The 15,072-nt window shown below is 39.6% G+C and overlaps 2 protein-coding genes across 4 annotated transcripts in view; both read left to right on the top strand.

Annotated features, from left to right (window-relative positions):
* The window catches only part of xpo4 (exportin 4), a 59,516-nt gene extending 49,992 nt beyond the window's left edge, over positions 1–9,524 (top strand). Inside the window, 8 exon segments of the mRNA XM_018704312.2 lie at positions 2,140–2,346; positions 2,534–2,620; positions 3,130–3,310; positions 3,417–3,538; positions 3,648–3,778; positions 4,646–4,763; positions 5,741–5,833; positions 7,721–9,524. Coding sequence (XP_018559828.1) covers positions 2,140–2,346; positions 2,534–2,620; positions 3,130–3,310; positions 3,417–3,538; positions 3,648–3,778; positions 4,646–4,763; positions 5,741–5,833; positions 7,721–7,918 — 1,137 coding nt within the window. The 3' untranslated portion in view covers positions 7,919–9,524.
* A 1,111-nt stretch (positions 9,525–10,635) lies between these two features.
* Positions 10,636–15,072, top strand: eef1akmt1 (EEF1A lysine methyltransferase 1). Of its 3 annotated transcripts, none has more exons than XM_018704357.1 (5): positions 10,636–10,718; positions 11,620–11,841; positions 12,039–12,121; positions 12,812–13,101; positions 14,769–15,072. In XM_018704357.1, exons 2-5 carry the CDS (start codon positions 11,695–11,697, stop codon positions 14,900–14,902), a joined length of 654 nt encoding a protein of 217 aa, XP_018559873.1. In that variant the 5' UTR covers positions 10,636–10,718; positions 11,620–11,694; the 3' UTR covers positions 14,903–15,072. The 3 variants fall into 3 exon arrangements, with proteins under 3 accessions (XP_018559873.1, XP_018559874.1, XP_018559875.1); XM_018704358.2 differs by having other exon boundaries at positions 10,642–10,718; positions 11,648–11,841; XM_018704359.2 differs by having other exon boundaries at positions 10,650–10,718; positions 11,693–11,841.

The raw sequence follows: 15,072 nt of genomic DNA, 5'->3' as shown, positions 1-15,072 counted from the left end.
ATTTGCCAAGAAAAAAGCCAAACAGACCAAGCAATTAATCATATAAGAAAAAACACTGAATCATTTATCAGTAATGAAAATATAGCAGATAGGTAATAAAATAATTAAAGTAAATGATAAATACATTAAGGAATTTTTTACTAGTCTAAAATATCTAACCCTGACAAATATGCACCAAAATTAATGCCAAAAAAAATAATTTAAGAGAACTGACATTTAGCAACAACACTGAGTTTAGGAGATGAGAGGGAGGCATCATGGGACTGTAAAAATTTTACATGTGAAACCAAACTAATGTAATTCTCTTATGTCAGAAGCTCCACACCTCCTCAACAACTGAAAAATTCTGGCAAATATAATGTCTGTAAATTACATTAAATTCTAGTAAACAGAGTGGTAGAATTACAAGAGCAAAATGAATCAGGTTTTCCAGACATTTTTTTTTTTTTTTTAATGTTTCACTCGCCAAGTTTTAATTGCTGTGATCTGGGCATGCAGTGAAGTTTCTAAATTCAGAGCTTTGCTTGTTTACAATCTGTCTGGTGTGTTTTTTGCCTCGTCTTACTTTCTTTTAGCCATATTACTATATTAGGAAATTACAAAAATAATCCCCAGGTTATAATAAACTGGAATGTCCTGCAGCTGTAACACATAACTTCACCTGGTTCACATTTGGCACTAAATAAAATGACAATACTGACAGATAAATTGATCTTTGACCTTATTAAAAAATGCACAGAAATGACATAGTCCTGTTCAGAGTTATTGAACCCCACAGGCTCCAGTCAGATGTAGGGATTAGGAGTGATGGATGCAGTCGATAATTTTCTCCTGTTGAGTCTTTCTCCCGAGCGTATAACATGATCCTCGTCTTGATCCTGGAGGCCTTTGTCTTAATAGGCTGACAGTAGTAAGTGGGGGTGCAAAGCCACAATGACTCCAGAGTAATTATGGGGCGGGGTGTATGAGTGAGACAGCAGCTGTTGAGTCATACAGCTGCTCTGTCTCAACTTGGATCTGACTGTTGGAAGAGGAAGAGGAGGAGAGATCAAACACTCCTTTTTTACATCTTTATATTACTACTCTTTCCTTACATGCACCCAGAGATCACTTAACACTCAAGTAACTTAGATTTGGTTTGACATGTGTCATAACTGACCTACACGGTTTAAGGAATAACACCAACCCAATACCCCAGTGGTTAGGGCGCATCTGACACAGGCGTGAATGTCCTCAGCAGCAAGATCCTGGTTCCATCCCCAGCTGGCCAGACCATTTGCTGCATGTCATTCCCCCCTGCTCTCTTTGTCCATGTTTCCTGTCTCTCCCCACTATCACTATCAAATAAATGCATAGAAAATAATCTTTAAAAATCAAAAAACTTAATAAAAATCTTTTCAGTTTTACCAGAAGAGCTTAACAGAATGCAGAATTCTTTTAGAACGTCCCATTAAATTTGTTATTTAGCTACAAAATACTGGCAAAATTTTAAAAGCACAGCATCAGCATCAGCATTAGTGATCAAAAAGTAAAGACAGGTGACAAATTAAAGGAAGAACCAGGAAGAAGAGTGGAGAAACATGATGACAGTGCTTCAGCCCATAGAGCACGAGGCTCACTGAGTGGTTTGCCGAGTATGAAAATTGTGTGAATCACATTTTATGGCCTTCACAATCACCAGATCTAAAACACAGCTGAACACCTATGGGAGATTTTGGACCAACGTGTTACACAGCTCTCTCTGATGGAATATCTGTTGGAAGAATAGTGTTCATCCCTCCAGTAGAGACTTTCAGAGACCTGTGGAATCATTGCTAAGGTACATTGAGGCTGTTCTGGAGGCTCATGGTGGCCAAAGACCTTTCTAAGACACTTTATGTTGGTTTTTCTTTTAATTTGTCACCTGACTGTATATCACATGTGGTTCATCTTGAACCTGTATCTGAATTATCTTGGACTGCCAAAGAAAAGTTTGCAGCATTTTTAAAAATGTGAAATTACTTGAACTTTCTGACTGAGCAAAGTGAGACACTGAAATGTCTTCAGGCGACTTCAGGATATTTCAAGACATGAATAAATGCTGAACAATATAATGTATGTCCCTTCTGACACATTGACTCCCTGTCTCTCTCTGTCCAGGTGCTTCACCCTCTTCAGCAGCGTTTCCTCAACCTCATTAACCAGGAGAACTTCGCTCAGATCAGCCAGGAAGAAGCTGTCAAACGGGAAATCGTGGCTACGTTAGAGGCGCTGTGCGGCATCGCGGAGGCGACACAGATCGACAACGTGGCCTCGCTCTTTTCTTTCCTCATGGACTTCTTGTCCAGCTGCATCGGCCTCATGGAGGTAAGAGCGGGGTGGGAAGGTGACTTAAAACTGGTGAAAACTTGTTTGTTATTCTTCCTGTGTAGCTCAGAGGAAGGCAGTTAAACTCAGACTCCAATTCGATCCATATGTTTGTGATTGAAAAGTCTTTAAGTAAGTCGATGAAATTCGAACTCAGTCTGATTGTGGACTTGTTTTCATTGCGCAGGTTTACAGCAACACGCCCGAGACAATCAACCTCATCATTGAGGTTTTTGTAGAAGTGGCTCACAAACAGATCTGCTACCTGGGAGAGGTGAGTGTCACGTGAGACCTTTTGGAAACAACCTGCAAACAATGCAGGGTACTTACAGTTCCTTTGTTCATTTTGTCTCTTAGGGAAGTGAAATACAGATTTTCTGGAGTAACCATTTAAATGATTATTTATGACAACATGTCATATGACAGTGTTAAAAACACTGTTACAATGTGGAAGAGGTCCTTCTTTCTGATTAACCCACCCCCTGCTTTTTCACCACTTTATTGTGAGTTTCATCTGATTGTGTAGTTGTCAGCGTGCAGCGTTTTCATAAGGTTTGTAGAGACCAAAAACTGAGCCAAAAGTAGTGAAATAGAGTGAAAATCTGACTAAATTTCACACACAAAATCTGTTATTTTAGGCTCAAACAAACTGGAATTTTTATGTCACAGAAGCACTTAAGAGTTAGCAATTAAAAGTTGTGATATTTAATGGAAATCTTTAGGTCTTAGGCTCAAGAAACTGTGAAAGACATTAACACTGTGTTTTCTCCTCTCCTCGTTCAGACCAAGTCCATGAAGCTGTACGAGGCATGTCTGACGTTGCTGCAGGTCTACTCTAAAAACAACCAGAGCAGGAAGCGAGGAGACGCCACAGCCGAGGAGGACCAGTACCAGGACCTGCTGCTCATCATGGAGCTGCTCACCAACCTGCTCTCCAAAGAGTTCATCGACTTCAGTGACACAGGTGAGTTGGCTCGAAGTTTTATGTCTTTGAAAATCTAGACTTTTTTTTCCTTTCTAGATTTTTACGTTTGCATTGAGATTGAATTTTTATTTCAAACTGTTTTTAGATGAGGTGTTTCGAAACCAAGACCAGGGAACACCAGCCTCTAACAGAACAGTCTCAGCAGCAGATGTGGTTCTTTATGGTGTCAATATTGTCCTTCCACTCATGTCTCAGGACCTGCTCAAGGTAAAACTACACTAGTAGTGTCTAATCATCTGTGAGCTGCAAAAAGCTAAATCTGTTTAACTGGCATGTTCTTTGTGCTCATACTGTTCCTGTCCTTGTTGTTCTCTAGTTCCCCTCTCTGTGTAACCAGTACTACAAGCTCATCACCTTCATCTGTGAGATCTTCCCAGAAAAGATCCCACAGCTGCCTGAAGACCTGTTCAAGAGCCTCATGTTCTCCTTGGAACTGGGAATGACCTCGTATCCTACCACTGTCTGTTTTGTTATTCTTACTTGATTTATGGCTGGGTGTTGAACCTCAGTGCTTTTTTTGGTGCTGGCCAATTAACCTTAACACAGTTGCAACTAAAAAAATGTCATTTACTGAAGGTTGGTGTCAAATGCTTGGCCAGACTTCTTCTTCTTCTCCTTCCCTCTGACATGACAGTTTCCAGTTTATATCATATTTTGCCAATTTTGTACAATTTTATTTTTGACCAAGATCTTCTGCAGCTGCTTGTTTAGAGAAATTGGCTTGTATTGTTAAACAAAAACAGGTTTATCAGGCTTTTGTAAGTGTGATGATGTTGATCCAACCTGCAAAATGAAGCAATGTGTTTCGCTGACAAAAAAAGGCAACTTTTTTTGGTTTTTTTTCCCCATGAATCTTAATCTCAGGGAGTATCAGTTTTCTCAGTATATTACCCCTCCTCCCCCGGCTGCATTAGTTATTTATTTATTTATTTTTTGTACCTACAATGGCCTTAAGACACCCCTGCACTAATATTCCCCATACTAAGGTACCGTGCTGAAACTCATGTTTTGTATTGACACCAATATAAAAACATTTCAAAACATACCGGGCTGTAGCAGCCTTTTTTCAGGTAAACATTCTTTCCAAGTCACTGTTGACATTAATCTCAGACAAGATATTTTCACAGCCCACATTTCAAAGTGGGGAGCGAGAGCAGAGAAGAGAATCACACCCTGATGTTAACTAATTTGATCACCGGTTGCTGGTGTTCAGGTTTATCATACGTTGTCTTCCATCTGGACCGATCACTGTGCCTGGTGCAGGTTCAGAGTTTCTCATGCTGTTGGTCTCTGCTCCTTAACATCTGTTTTCAGGATGAGTTCGGAGATCAGCCAGCTGTGTTTGGAGGCTTTGTCTCCTCTGGCTGAACAGTGCGCCAAAAACCAGGAGAAGGACACGCCTCTCTTCATCGCCACTCGTCACTTCCTCAAGGTATACTTGCATACTGGGCTTCGTTTTCACTGAGATAAAACATGTAAATACTATTATATATTTTGACAAAACAATGCACACTAAGCACAGATTAAAAGAAACAAACACCCTGAAACAGAACAGATAAGACAATTTGACAAATAAGTCAAAAATAACGAGTAAACTTCATAAATGATAAAGGAAATAAAATTCACAGATTTGCTCTTCTCTTTAAAGAACAGTTAGAAAGTTTGAGATATAACCATGTATCATGCACTTCTTTTTATTCCAGGAAGTCACTGCTCCTGGTTGAAAAATCGTCACAAAGTCACATAACCCTGTAAAAACTTGGTTTCTGTACAGATCAAACAAATGAGATACTGTACAGACACAGAGTGTTATCTCATCTGAGCTATTTTTAGGAGGCTCAAATGGCAACAAGTGAAACATCAGGAGTTATATGTTGGTGCTTTGAGCTGTTGAACTTTAAAATGCATTTTCTTATCAGAGTCCAGATAAATCAAGTTCTCAGAGTGCTTTTCATAAAGAGCAGGTCTAGGCCATACTCTGTATTCTAATTTTTACACAGAGAGAGACCCAACAGTCTCCACCATTAACAAGCACTAGGAGATAGTGGGAAGGAAAACCTTCTTTTTTAGAGGCAGAAACCTTGAGCAGAAGCAGACTCAGGGTGGGCGGCCATCTGCTTCGGCCGGTTGGGGTGAAACATGAGACAGAAATGAGAGGAAAGGGAACATAGCACAGTGCTAAGATCCGGCCTCTGCAGAGGGGATATGGAGATAGGATATGAATAAATACAGATGAAGAAGGAGAGGAGGAAAGAGGAGTTGAATACATCATGGGAAATCCCCCAGCAGTCTAGGCTATAGCAGTATAACTAGAGGCTAGCTTGACGCAGCCCTAACAACACGTTTCATCGAAGAGTTAAACTCTCATTTTCTATTTTTCATTCTCCGTGCTCCATCCTCTGCCTTCAGTTGGTGTTTGACATGCTGGTCCTGCAAAAACACAACACCGAGATGACAGTGGCAGCAGGAGAAGCTCTTTACACACTCGTGTGCCTGCACCAGGTGAGTAACTAACTGATAAAACACATTACTGGAGTCTGGATGCTCTGATGTTTAATCTGTTGATGCTCAAAGAAGAGATCTATTATCACTACCAAGGCTTTGTGCTTGTACAAAGATGAACAGCTGGTACTTTTCTTTTTCCTTGCCCTGTACAGTAGCTGAAGGCTTTAAGATGATTGAACTCTTTCTTTTTGAAGGCGCTTAGTCTTGGCTTTTGTGCAGCTTTTTAAAGTGTAGTCGCTTCTCTAGAACGATGTTCAGTTCAAATATATAATGACCTCAGACTGATGCCCACAATCAAGTAGTTACTTTTACAACTGCAGAAATGTTAGTTTCCTCAAATGTTTGGATGTTAAGTTGCGTGCAGCTGCTGTTCAACAGGATTCAGTTTATTTTATTAAGAGCAGGGGGCGAGTTTTTTATCAGTAACTTTGTTGCTGGTAAATGTCAACATGAGAAGTGTCTTCATGACAGAAGCTGTGTGCTCATCTCTGCCAAGAAAAGGTTTAAGAATAAACATGTAAAGTAGGCTGTTGAATTTCCTACTTAAAAACAAACAGCAGCAATGATCCACACCTCAGAGATTTCAGTTTATTCATGTTTACTTTGTTGGTTGTTTAGTTTAAAAGCAAAGGAGAGGTTGAATTACTCAACAGAATGACACATTTAAGTAGCAGAAACACTGAAGAAGGACAATTGAGGTATAAGATATCAAATTTCTTCTTCGTGTCTAGATATGACTCGACAAGTGTCACCTGTGTACCAAGGAAGAGAGAGCATGTTACCTCAGTTTTGGCTACACTCCACTGGCTCACAGTATCGTTTACAATAGATTTTAAGGCTCTGTTACTTGTTTATAAAGCTCTTATGGTTACAGCTTACAGTGCAGACTCTGTTGTTTTATAAATCTTCACATGCTCATAGACTTGCTACTGCTGGGTTTTTACATACATAAAATAATATGTACCAAAACAAAAAGCAGCACAGTTATATTTATATATATATATATATATATATATATATATATCATCTTCTGTCTCATTTCATTGTCTATCTTTTCACTGCAGAACATTACAATGAAAATATGCTACATCTTTTATTTGTTACTCCAGATAGTTAATTTTTATATTATTATTATCATTATAATTACAACTTTGAGGAAAATGTCCAAATGAAACACAAGAGAATCAGCAAGTTTTTAGTAAATTACTTCCGACGCCCCCTAGTGTCCAGTCTGCACAAACACAGTTCCATTCTGGCCATTAATTTAATGCCTGCCAATGAATGGCAGATTTTTAAAGATGCATTTTTATCTCTTCACATAATGACTGAGGACTTGACTCACAGTACATAGGTGAGATTATTCTTTTTAAAATTGTTCTTTCCTCCCACTTTCCACATAAATAGCAAAACTACACACAGAAAATAAAAATATGTGTATACTTATACACTAAGATAAAATCATGGCGTATGTACACAAACATACACTGAATCTGTGCAGTGTCGACTTCTCCTCTAATTCAGTGTCAAAGCATTTTACTTAAATTTTCTCTCTTATTGTTATTTCTTCATTGTCATAACAAGCAATAAGATGATGTCACCTTGGCCTTAAGGAAAGTTTGATTGGTATTTTTTAGTATTTTATGACATTTTATAGACAATAATTAAGGAAATAATCACCAGATTAATCAATAATGATCTAAACAATAATAAGATGTAATGATAATTTATTGCAGCCTTAAACGTTTTGGATGAACTCTTAAATATGATTACTTAACTATTATAACTGGAGCTAGACCGATACATTGGTTTTTGCTCAGACATCCTTGTAACTAATCAGCTGCTGATATTTGTCTGCTTCACATCTTGCTTTCCCTCCTGTGACAGGCAGAGTACTCTGAGCTAGTGGAGACTCTGCTCTCCTCTCAAAGAGACGCCGTCATCTACCAGCGGCTGGCCGACGCCTTCAACAAGCTGACGGCCAGCAGCACGCCGCCCACCATGGACAGGAAACAGAAGGTCGCCTTCCTCAAGAGCCTGGAGGAGTTTGTGGCCAATGTGGGCGGCCTGCTCTGCGTCAAATAACCACTGGAAAACCGACTCCGCCTCGAATCATCATTATGAAAAGCAACCAATCAGAGACCCCCCCGCCCCCCCCTGCCCCACTTCATCCCTATGAACTATGGGTAGAAGAGACAGCTCTGAGGACCTCTCTGTCTCTGCACCTGCTGGGGGATCCATCTCATGCCTGAATGTTAACCCTGTTTTCACTTCCTAGGATTTCTTTTTTTGTTTTGTTCTCCTCCCCGAACTGTCACCCCCACCCCCTCACCCATCCCATGATTGACAGACTTGACGATGATGATGATAACTTGGTAACCATGGAGACTGAACTGCAGAGCAGACGGACTCAGTCGGAGGATCCTGCCCTTTTGGACTGAAGCGGCAACGGAGCGCTGACCATCATGACGACAAGAGGCAGAGCAGTGGCTGGTGTCGACGGGGGTTGACCTCCACCTCCTCCACCTCCTCATGTGCCTGGAGGTCGCCAGAGCGCACACAGACACACACACACACACACACACACACACACACACACACACACACACACACAGAGTCATGTTGAGGATAAAACAGGTTGCTGTGTGGAGGAGTGACGGAGAAGATTTTTCTAGTGTGAGGTTTTTTAGATGAAGGTATTAGAGGGGTCTTGGTGACACACACTTCATTTTATCAGTTTCCATCCTGCCACACACACACACACGTTGCCCCAGTCCTTCCCAGAGTGCCTTTGTTTTGTTGATTGTTTTGTGTGTGTGTGTGTGTGTGTGTGTGTGTGCGTGTGTGTGTGTGCGTGTGTGTGTGTGAATCACATCATACATTAACTGACATCAAATGTCGACTGTGCCTGCCATTCGCCAAAAAAAAACAACAACAACACAGCGGATGCACAAATTCACAAACACACACATGCACACAACATGCATACACATACACACACCCACACACACACAAAATGTTGCCATGACAACAAAGGTTTCGCCGGCCCGGCTGTCTTTGGGCCTTACTGAACCACACAGCGCAGGAGGGCGTTTGTTTTATTTGTTTGTTTGTTTGTTGGTGATGACAGAAAACCAAAATCAGATTGCATTTCACTAAAGGGTGTACATATATAAATATATATAAGAAATGTTTTCAAACCAGAAACCATGAGAAGTGTACGTTCAAAGACAAAAAAAACTGAAATGTTTTTATATGGCAGGAAGAGTTGTATGAGTTCAACATGTTGTGAATTCAGCTAAAGAGGGAGCAACTTTGTCTGTGTTGACCTTTTTGCAGTTTGATATTTTGGATTGTAGTATTACGTTGCAGCCCCTCCCTCCGGACAGATAAAGGCCAGGAGATCGGATCAGGCCTCTAAAGTTTAGCAGATTAATTTCAGTAGTCTTTTTTTTTCTACAGCAGCAGCACATCATCCACCGTTTCACTCTTCAGCACACACTGGATCGAAGCAGAGACTGTTGGGAGTTGAAGGACAGCAATAACAAACCAAATAAAAAGGAGCAGAGCCACTTGTTGAAGCATTATATTGGAGACAGATTCCTCCTCGTTCAGAGCACTATCCTGGTTATTGTAGAATGGCTGTTTTGTTAATGAAGTATAAAAGTGTACATAAACTTATTGTATAAAATGTTCTGGCCTCTGCATTTTTCCTTTACATGTCTCGTGTCTGTTTGTAATGTCTTTTATCTACTTTAGTAATAAATAAAGTTATTGGTTATGCTTTTTATAACAAAATATCAGTCCAGCAGCTGTTCTTTAAAATATAATTCATCTGGGTTTTGGAGGTAAAGTATTTCTTTCTGCACTAATGAAATGAGAAACTTGAGTTTCACAGACAATTGCACACACAAAGGATCTGAATTTGAAATGTAATCGACACAGAGCTGTAAATTCCCCTGAAGTTTCCTCTGTGTGTGGAAGGATTCACAAAATACCAAGTTTGATTCAGTATTTTAATGTTGGTGTCGCAATTTAGTGTTTTCTCCACAGCAGAGTGAAATATTAAAGTGAAACAACATTTAGAGTGGTCGAGGAAATCGTTGACTGGACAGTTTCTGGGACAAAAGTTATCCAGGTATCTGCAGGATTCATCAGCTGAGATTTCAGTTTGATTATTGTCAGGTATCATTTTGATGCTTAATAACGTCACTGGGGTGCAATCAAATGTTTGACCCTTTGAAAGAAAGTTTAACTGCTAAATGTAATATTTCTCCACTCTTATGAGATTGTTTGAACTGAAATTAAGATTTAATATTTAACTACATCTAACGCCTTAAATTTAAATAACAACTCTAACCTGCATGTCATTGTTTTCATCTCCTAGGTTTAATCTAAATCCATAAAACATGGCTGAAGAGTTTTTTTTTTTTCCACACATGAAAAACAACCACTGAATGTGTTTGTCCACTAGTCATATTACTAATGTTTATTTCCCTTTAAAGCTTTATAAATAAATCATTAATACATTATATGTTGAGTCTCCAGGTGAAAACTGTTTAGTTGGGGATTTGGATCTCAGAGTTTACTTTGAATTGTTTGTTCACAGACCAAAACTACTAATATGCGTTAGAAAATATGAGTGAAAAGCACATCTTTTTTTTCTTAATATTGTGAATATAACATCATCATCGAGAGTTTTTCAAATATGCCGAATTAGGGAGGATAAACAGCTAAATTGAGTGTTTTTTTTTAATGCAGTGCACATTTAACTGTTTTGTCCCTACGCTAGAGCCGTACGCTTTGTAAGTACGTCATCACCCCGCGACTTGTCACATGGTAACAACCATAGACATGTTACTCACCGGGACTGGCTCCTGACCAGGTGTGTTCACTTTTATGTTTTGGATTGTATTTTATGTATTTTATGTGTCACAACGTCTTTGCGTGTGTGTGTGTGTGTGTGTGTGTGTGTGTGTGTGTGTGTGTGTGTGTGTGTGTGTGTGTGTTTCAGCAGTTCACTTACAGCGCTTTAGCTTTAGCTTCAGCAAGGTGCACCTAACAAACTTACAACTGTGTGTAGTTTTCAGGCTCATGTTTGACTGTCTACAGGACATTTAGTGATTTCCTGCATTTTTTACTTGACTAAATATGACTTACATACAACTGCACGGCTGCAACCAATGACAGTTTTCATCATGGATTAATCTGCTGTCTAACCATTACTCAGTCAATCAAACATATTAAGTTTTAGTCAGGTTGAATCTGTTAGGAGGCATCAAGCTCTTCGTATGTGCTTTCTGCAAATTGATGTCTTTCATCTTGAAGGTAACTAGTAACTAAAGCTGTCAAATAAATGTAGTGCAGTAAAAAGTACAGTATCTCTACAGGAGGTCTGTTGTTTGTCTCAGTCACCCTTTGTCAAACCTGGAGATTGATCAGCTGATACTGACTGCTCATTAATATATTTAGATTTTATAAAAAGAAAAAAAACTGAAATCAGTATCACAATAATACAGTGTTTATTTGTATTTTTCTTCATATGGCAAATGTGTAATATAGTCAGCTGTGCATGTATTCAAGTATTGTAGTGGTATTTTCCTTGATTATTTCCATTTGATGCTACTTAATACTTCTACTGTCCCGTTTACTCCATTACATTTATCTGAGAGCTTAAGTTACTCTGCAGATTAATAAAAAGAATTTTGGAGACAGTTAGGAGGCTGGATTAATTAACAAGTTCACCACCAGCTTGCATGAAGTAGTTAAACTTCTTTTATTTTCAGGTTTTCCACTCTTTCTTCATTCCTGAAGGTCTGCTCTCCTCCTCTTCCTCCTCCTCCTCCTCCTCCCATTCAGCCATGAGTGACAGCGACGATGACATCCCCACGCTGTCAGCTCACACTCTGGCCGCCCTGCAAGAGTTCTACAACGAGACCAGGACCGGTCCGGCTCACAGCACGACTCCATCAGAACAGTTTGCTGTGGGGGCAGTGGAGGAGGACTGGGTGAGTTCACTGGACTCAGGAACAGGAGACAGGAAACTGACACTGCATGTGTGCGTCTGTGTTATGGTTTATTCAAGGCTTAAGTGTACATGTTAATGTAAATGAAATGGCTTGTAAAGATTTAATGTTGATGATGAAGTCATGCTAGTTCACACTGTGTGTGTGTGTGTGTGTCCGTGTGTCTGTCCATCCATCAGCGTATGAGTCAGTTCTGGTACAGTGATGAAACAGCAACTCAGTTAGCTGAGGAGGTTCTACGTGAAGCTGGAGAGGGAGGCAGGTAACTGTAAACACACACACACACACACACACACACACACACACACACGTTGAGCTCTGTAATTTAGAGGGACGTTACATAGACTTGCATTCATTTCCTGGAGACTTGTCCTAACCCTAACTTTAAGCATCACAAGTAAATGTCTAACCTCATAAAAGTCTTAACGCTCAAACAGCCCTTTGAAGTTGTGAGGACCGACCAAACTGTCCACACACACACACCCACCCTTCATCATCATTTTAGAGCAGTGGTGGAGCCTTTACAAAGTATAAATAAATGTAGATAAAACTCAAGAAGCTATCTTAATTATCAGTGTTTTAAATCTCTGTGATTAATGAACTTCACAGAGATTATTGTCAATAAAGTCACACAAAGTTTGTATCTGTGTAAGTAAGTTTAATGATTTTAATGTTGACAGTCAAAACAATGTGGCGGACAATATTTTATATTTCAGTTACATCATATGGTTATCATAATTCTCCGAAACTAATTTTATTGTTTACATTGGATTTTAAAGAATTCACTAGACTGTGATTTTTTTGTCTATATATAATCTCTTGTTTTATATTATGCTTCTTACTTCCAGGGTATTTCTTCTAGGACTTTTACTTGTAATGGAGAACTTTACTTTAGTGAAAGGTCTTCTTCTACCACTGATTTTAAGTGTCACATGTTTGTTTTTACTGTCAGGATAGCATGTGTGAGTGCGCCCAGTGTGTACCAGAAGTTGAAGCAGGGTGTGGTGGACGGTTCAGACAGAGTGTCTGCTGTTGTGTTTGAGTACGACCGCCGCTTCGCCGCCTATGGAGACGACTTCATTTTCTACGACTACAACGAACCGCTGTCTTTCCCGGCCAGCGTGGCTCCTCAGAGCTTCGACATCGTCCTCGCCGACCCGCCCTACCTGTCTGAGGAGTGTTTGAGGAAAGTGGCCAAAACCATCAAGCACCTGAGTAAAGGCAAAGTGCTGCTGTGTACAGGTAAGAGGAGGAAGGGCTGAGAACCCCAGTGTGCGCCTCTCATGTTTTAACATTATTTTATCCAGTCACAGAGATAAGCACAGAGAGGGAAATCCCTGTCGGTCTTATAACAACCCACACTGTCCTTCAGTAACATTTACTGCTGTTTTACATGTATTTCCAGAGTCCTGACTCCTTAGACTCTTTAGTCCAGGAATCTCTCAGGCTTCTGCTCCTCCACAAACAGCAGTCGGTGCTTTCAGAATAGGACAGTATACTGAGTACAGTATAGTACAGTTCAATGGGCCACTTCTCAGCGACTGAAAAATGGGTTTTGTATTGTTCACATTTAGACTCACTGCGTCTTCTTCAATTGTTCGCACCTTTATCGATCAATTAGTGAAGTGGATTGTGTGCTCCAGTATTTCAAATGGGTTCAGTTACTGAGAGGTCGCCCATTGAACCGTTTACAGGATTTTTAAAATCTGTTTACAAAGCTGAAATTAGGGCTGCAACTAACAACTGCTTTCATTATCAACTATTCTGCTGTTAATTTCTTGATTATCTGGGGAACTATGGAACGTGCCTGAAAAGCAAAAAGCAAAAAAAAAAAAGAAGCTCCAAATGTTTAGATAGATATTCAGTGTACTAACATGTACGACAAAGAAAAGTAAATCCTGGGCAGCTGGCAGCAAATGTGTTTTTTTAAATGATTATTTGATTACATTTGCTGATTAATTTTGGTTTATACCAGACTTTTTTTTTTTTTTTTTTTTGGACAGCTGTTAATATTTCAGACTTATAGAACAACTACTGGACATATATTTTAAAGTGTCAATAATAGCCCACATTTAAACAACAATAAAACACAAATGTTATGATGTAAAAAAAGGTGTTTTATTAAAAGTAGTCGGCACGACTGAACTCCTTAAGAGATGCTCATATGCCGAGTCAAGCCTAGTCACCTGACCAAACAATCAGTGGATCTTTCATTGTCAACAGCGAAACCAAAACCAAACTCTTGTAATAATATATACATTTCATAATAATATATATTTATATTTAAAAAAGGCAATTGTTTGTGGGTGTAAATGATTGACAAGGACAAAAATCTTTGAAATTGGTGCAGTATTGAGCAAGAACCAGCAGTATACCTGGCAACTGCAAACAGCTGCTGCAATTGTCTACGTCAGAGTACGTCCACTAAAGTGCTTGTTTTTGCCACTGACAGGCTCCGATTGTTATTGTCTAACAACATTATGGACAGGATTCATACAGAGATACATCTTTTGATTAAAGAGTAAGATCCTTTTTATTTAACCAGAAACATCTCTATATATCATTTCCAGACTCCACTGACAAAAACAGTAATTTTTATACAGGAGCTGTAAAAGTACCACACTTTATCACAAATGAAGAGATCGAGGCAGTGGTATTTCAACCTCACAGAACTCCCCTGTTCTGTGAGGTTAAAATGACAGTGGAGTCAAAATCTATCTCTGTATGAATCTGATCCACTGACACTGTTGAACAATAACTGAGCCTGTCAGTGGCAAAAACAAGCACTTTAGTGGATGTACTTTGACATGGACAGACGCCCATTGGATTACACTGCAGCAGCCGTGCACTGTTCTTGCTATTCAAGTAGCTTTTTACATCAAATTTTTGTTGTCCCGTCTGTTCTGCAGGAGCCATCATGGAAAATCTCGCCAAAGAGCTTCTGGATGTGAAAATGTGCAGCTTCCTGCCAAAACATAACAGAAATTTATCCAACGAGTTCCGCTGTTTTGTCAACTATCCATCTCGCCTGCTGTCCTGCTGAGGCCCAAACCTCCTTCTGAACAATATTTTGACTGTTCAGGGCAGAAGCAGCAGCACCCTGATGGATGGAGGGAGGGAGGACATCACACACACATTTTACAACCATGGTTTCACAAATGAACGTATGGACTCAAAGACAGCTTGTTTACTGAATAAAAAGTTGGTGACCAA

Source organism: Lates calcarifer, linkage group LG1 (genome assembly GCF_001640805.2).
Source record: "Lates calcarifer isolate ASB-BC8 linkage group LG1, TLL_Latcal_v3, whole genome shotgun sequence".
Classification (NCBI taxonomy): Eukaryota; Metazoa; Chordata; class Actinopteri; family Centropomidae; genus Lates; species Lates calcarifer.
This window is presented reverse-complemented; position numbering and strand designations above follow the sequence as displayed.

What these genes read in the sequence shown, in the direction of transcription:
- eef1akmt1 (XM_018704357.1), top strand. Translation starts at nt 11,695, where the DNA reads ATGAGTGACAGCGACGATGACATCCCCACGCTGTCAGCTCACACTCTG. An exon ending in GGGCAGTGGAGGAGGACTGG is followed by an intron (nt 11,842 to 12,038) that starts GTGAGTTCACTG and finishes TCCATCCATCAG; the next exon opens with CGTATGAGTCAGTTCTGGTA. An exon ending in GAAGCTGGAGAGGGAGGCAG is followed by an intron (nt 12,122 to 12,811) that starts GTAACTGTAAAC and finishes TTTTACTGTCAG; the next exon opens with GATAGCATGTGTGAGTGCGC.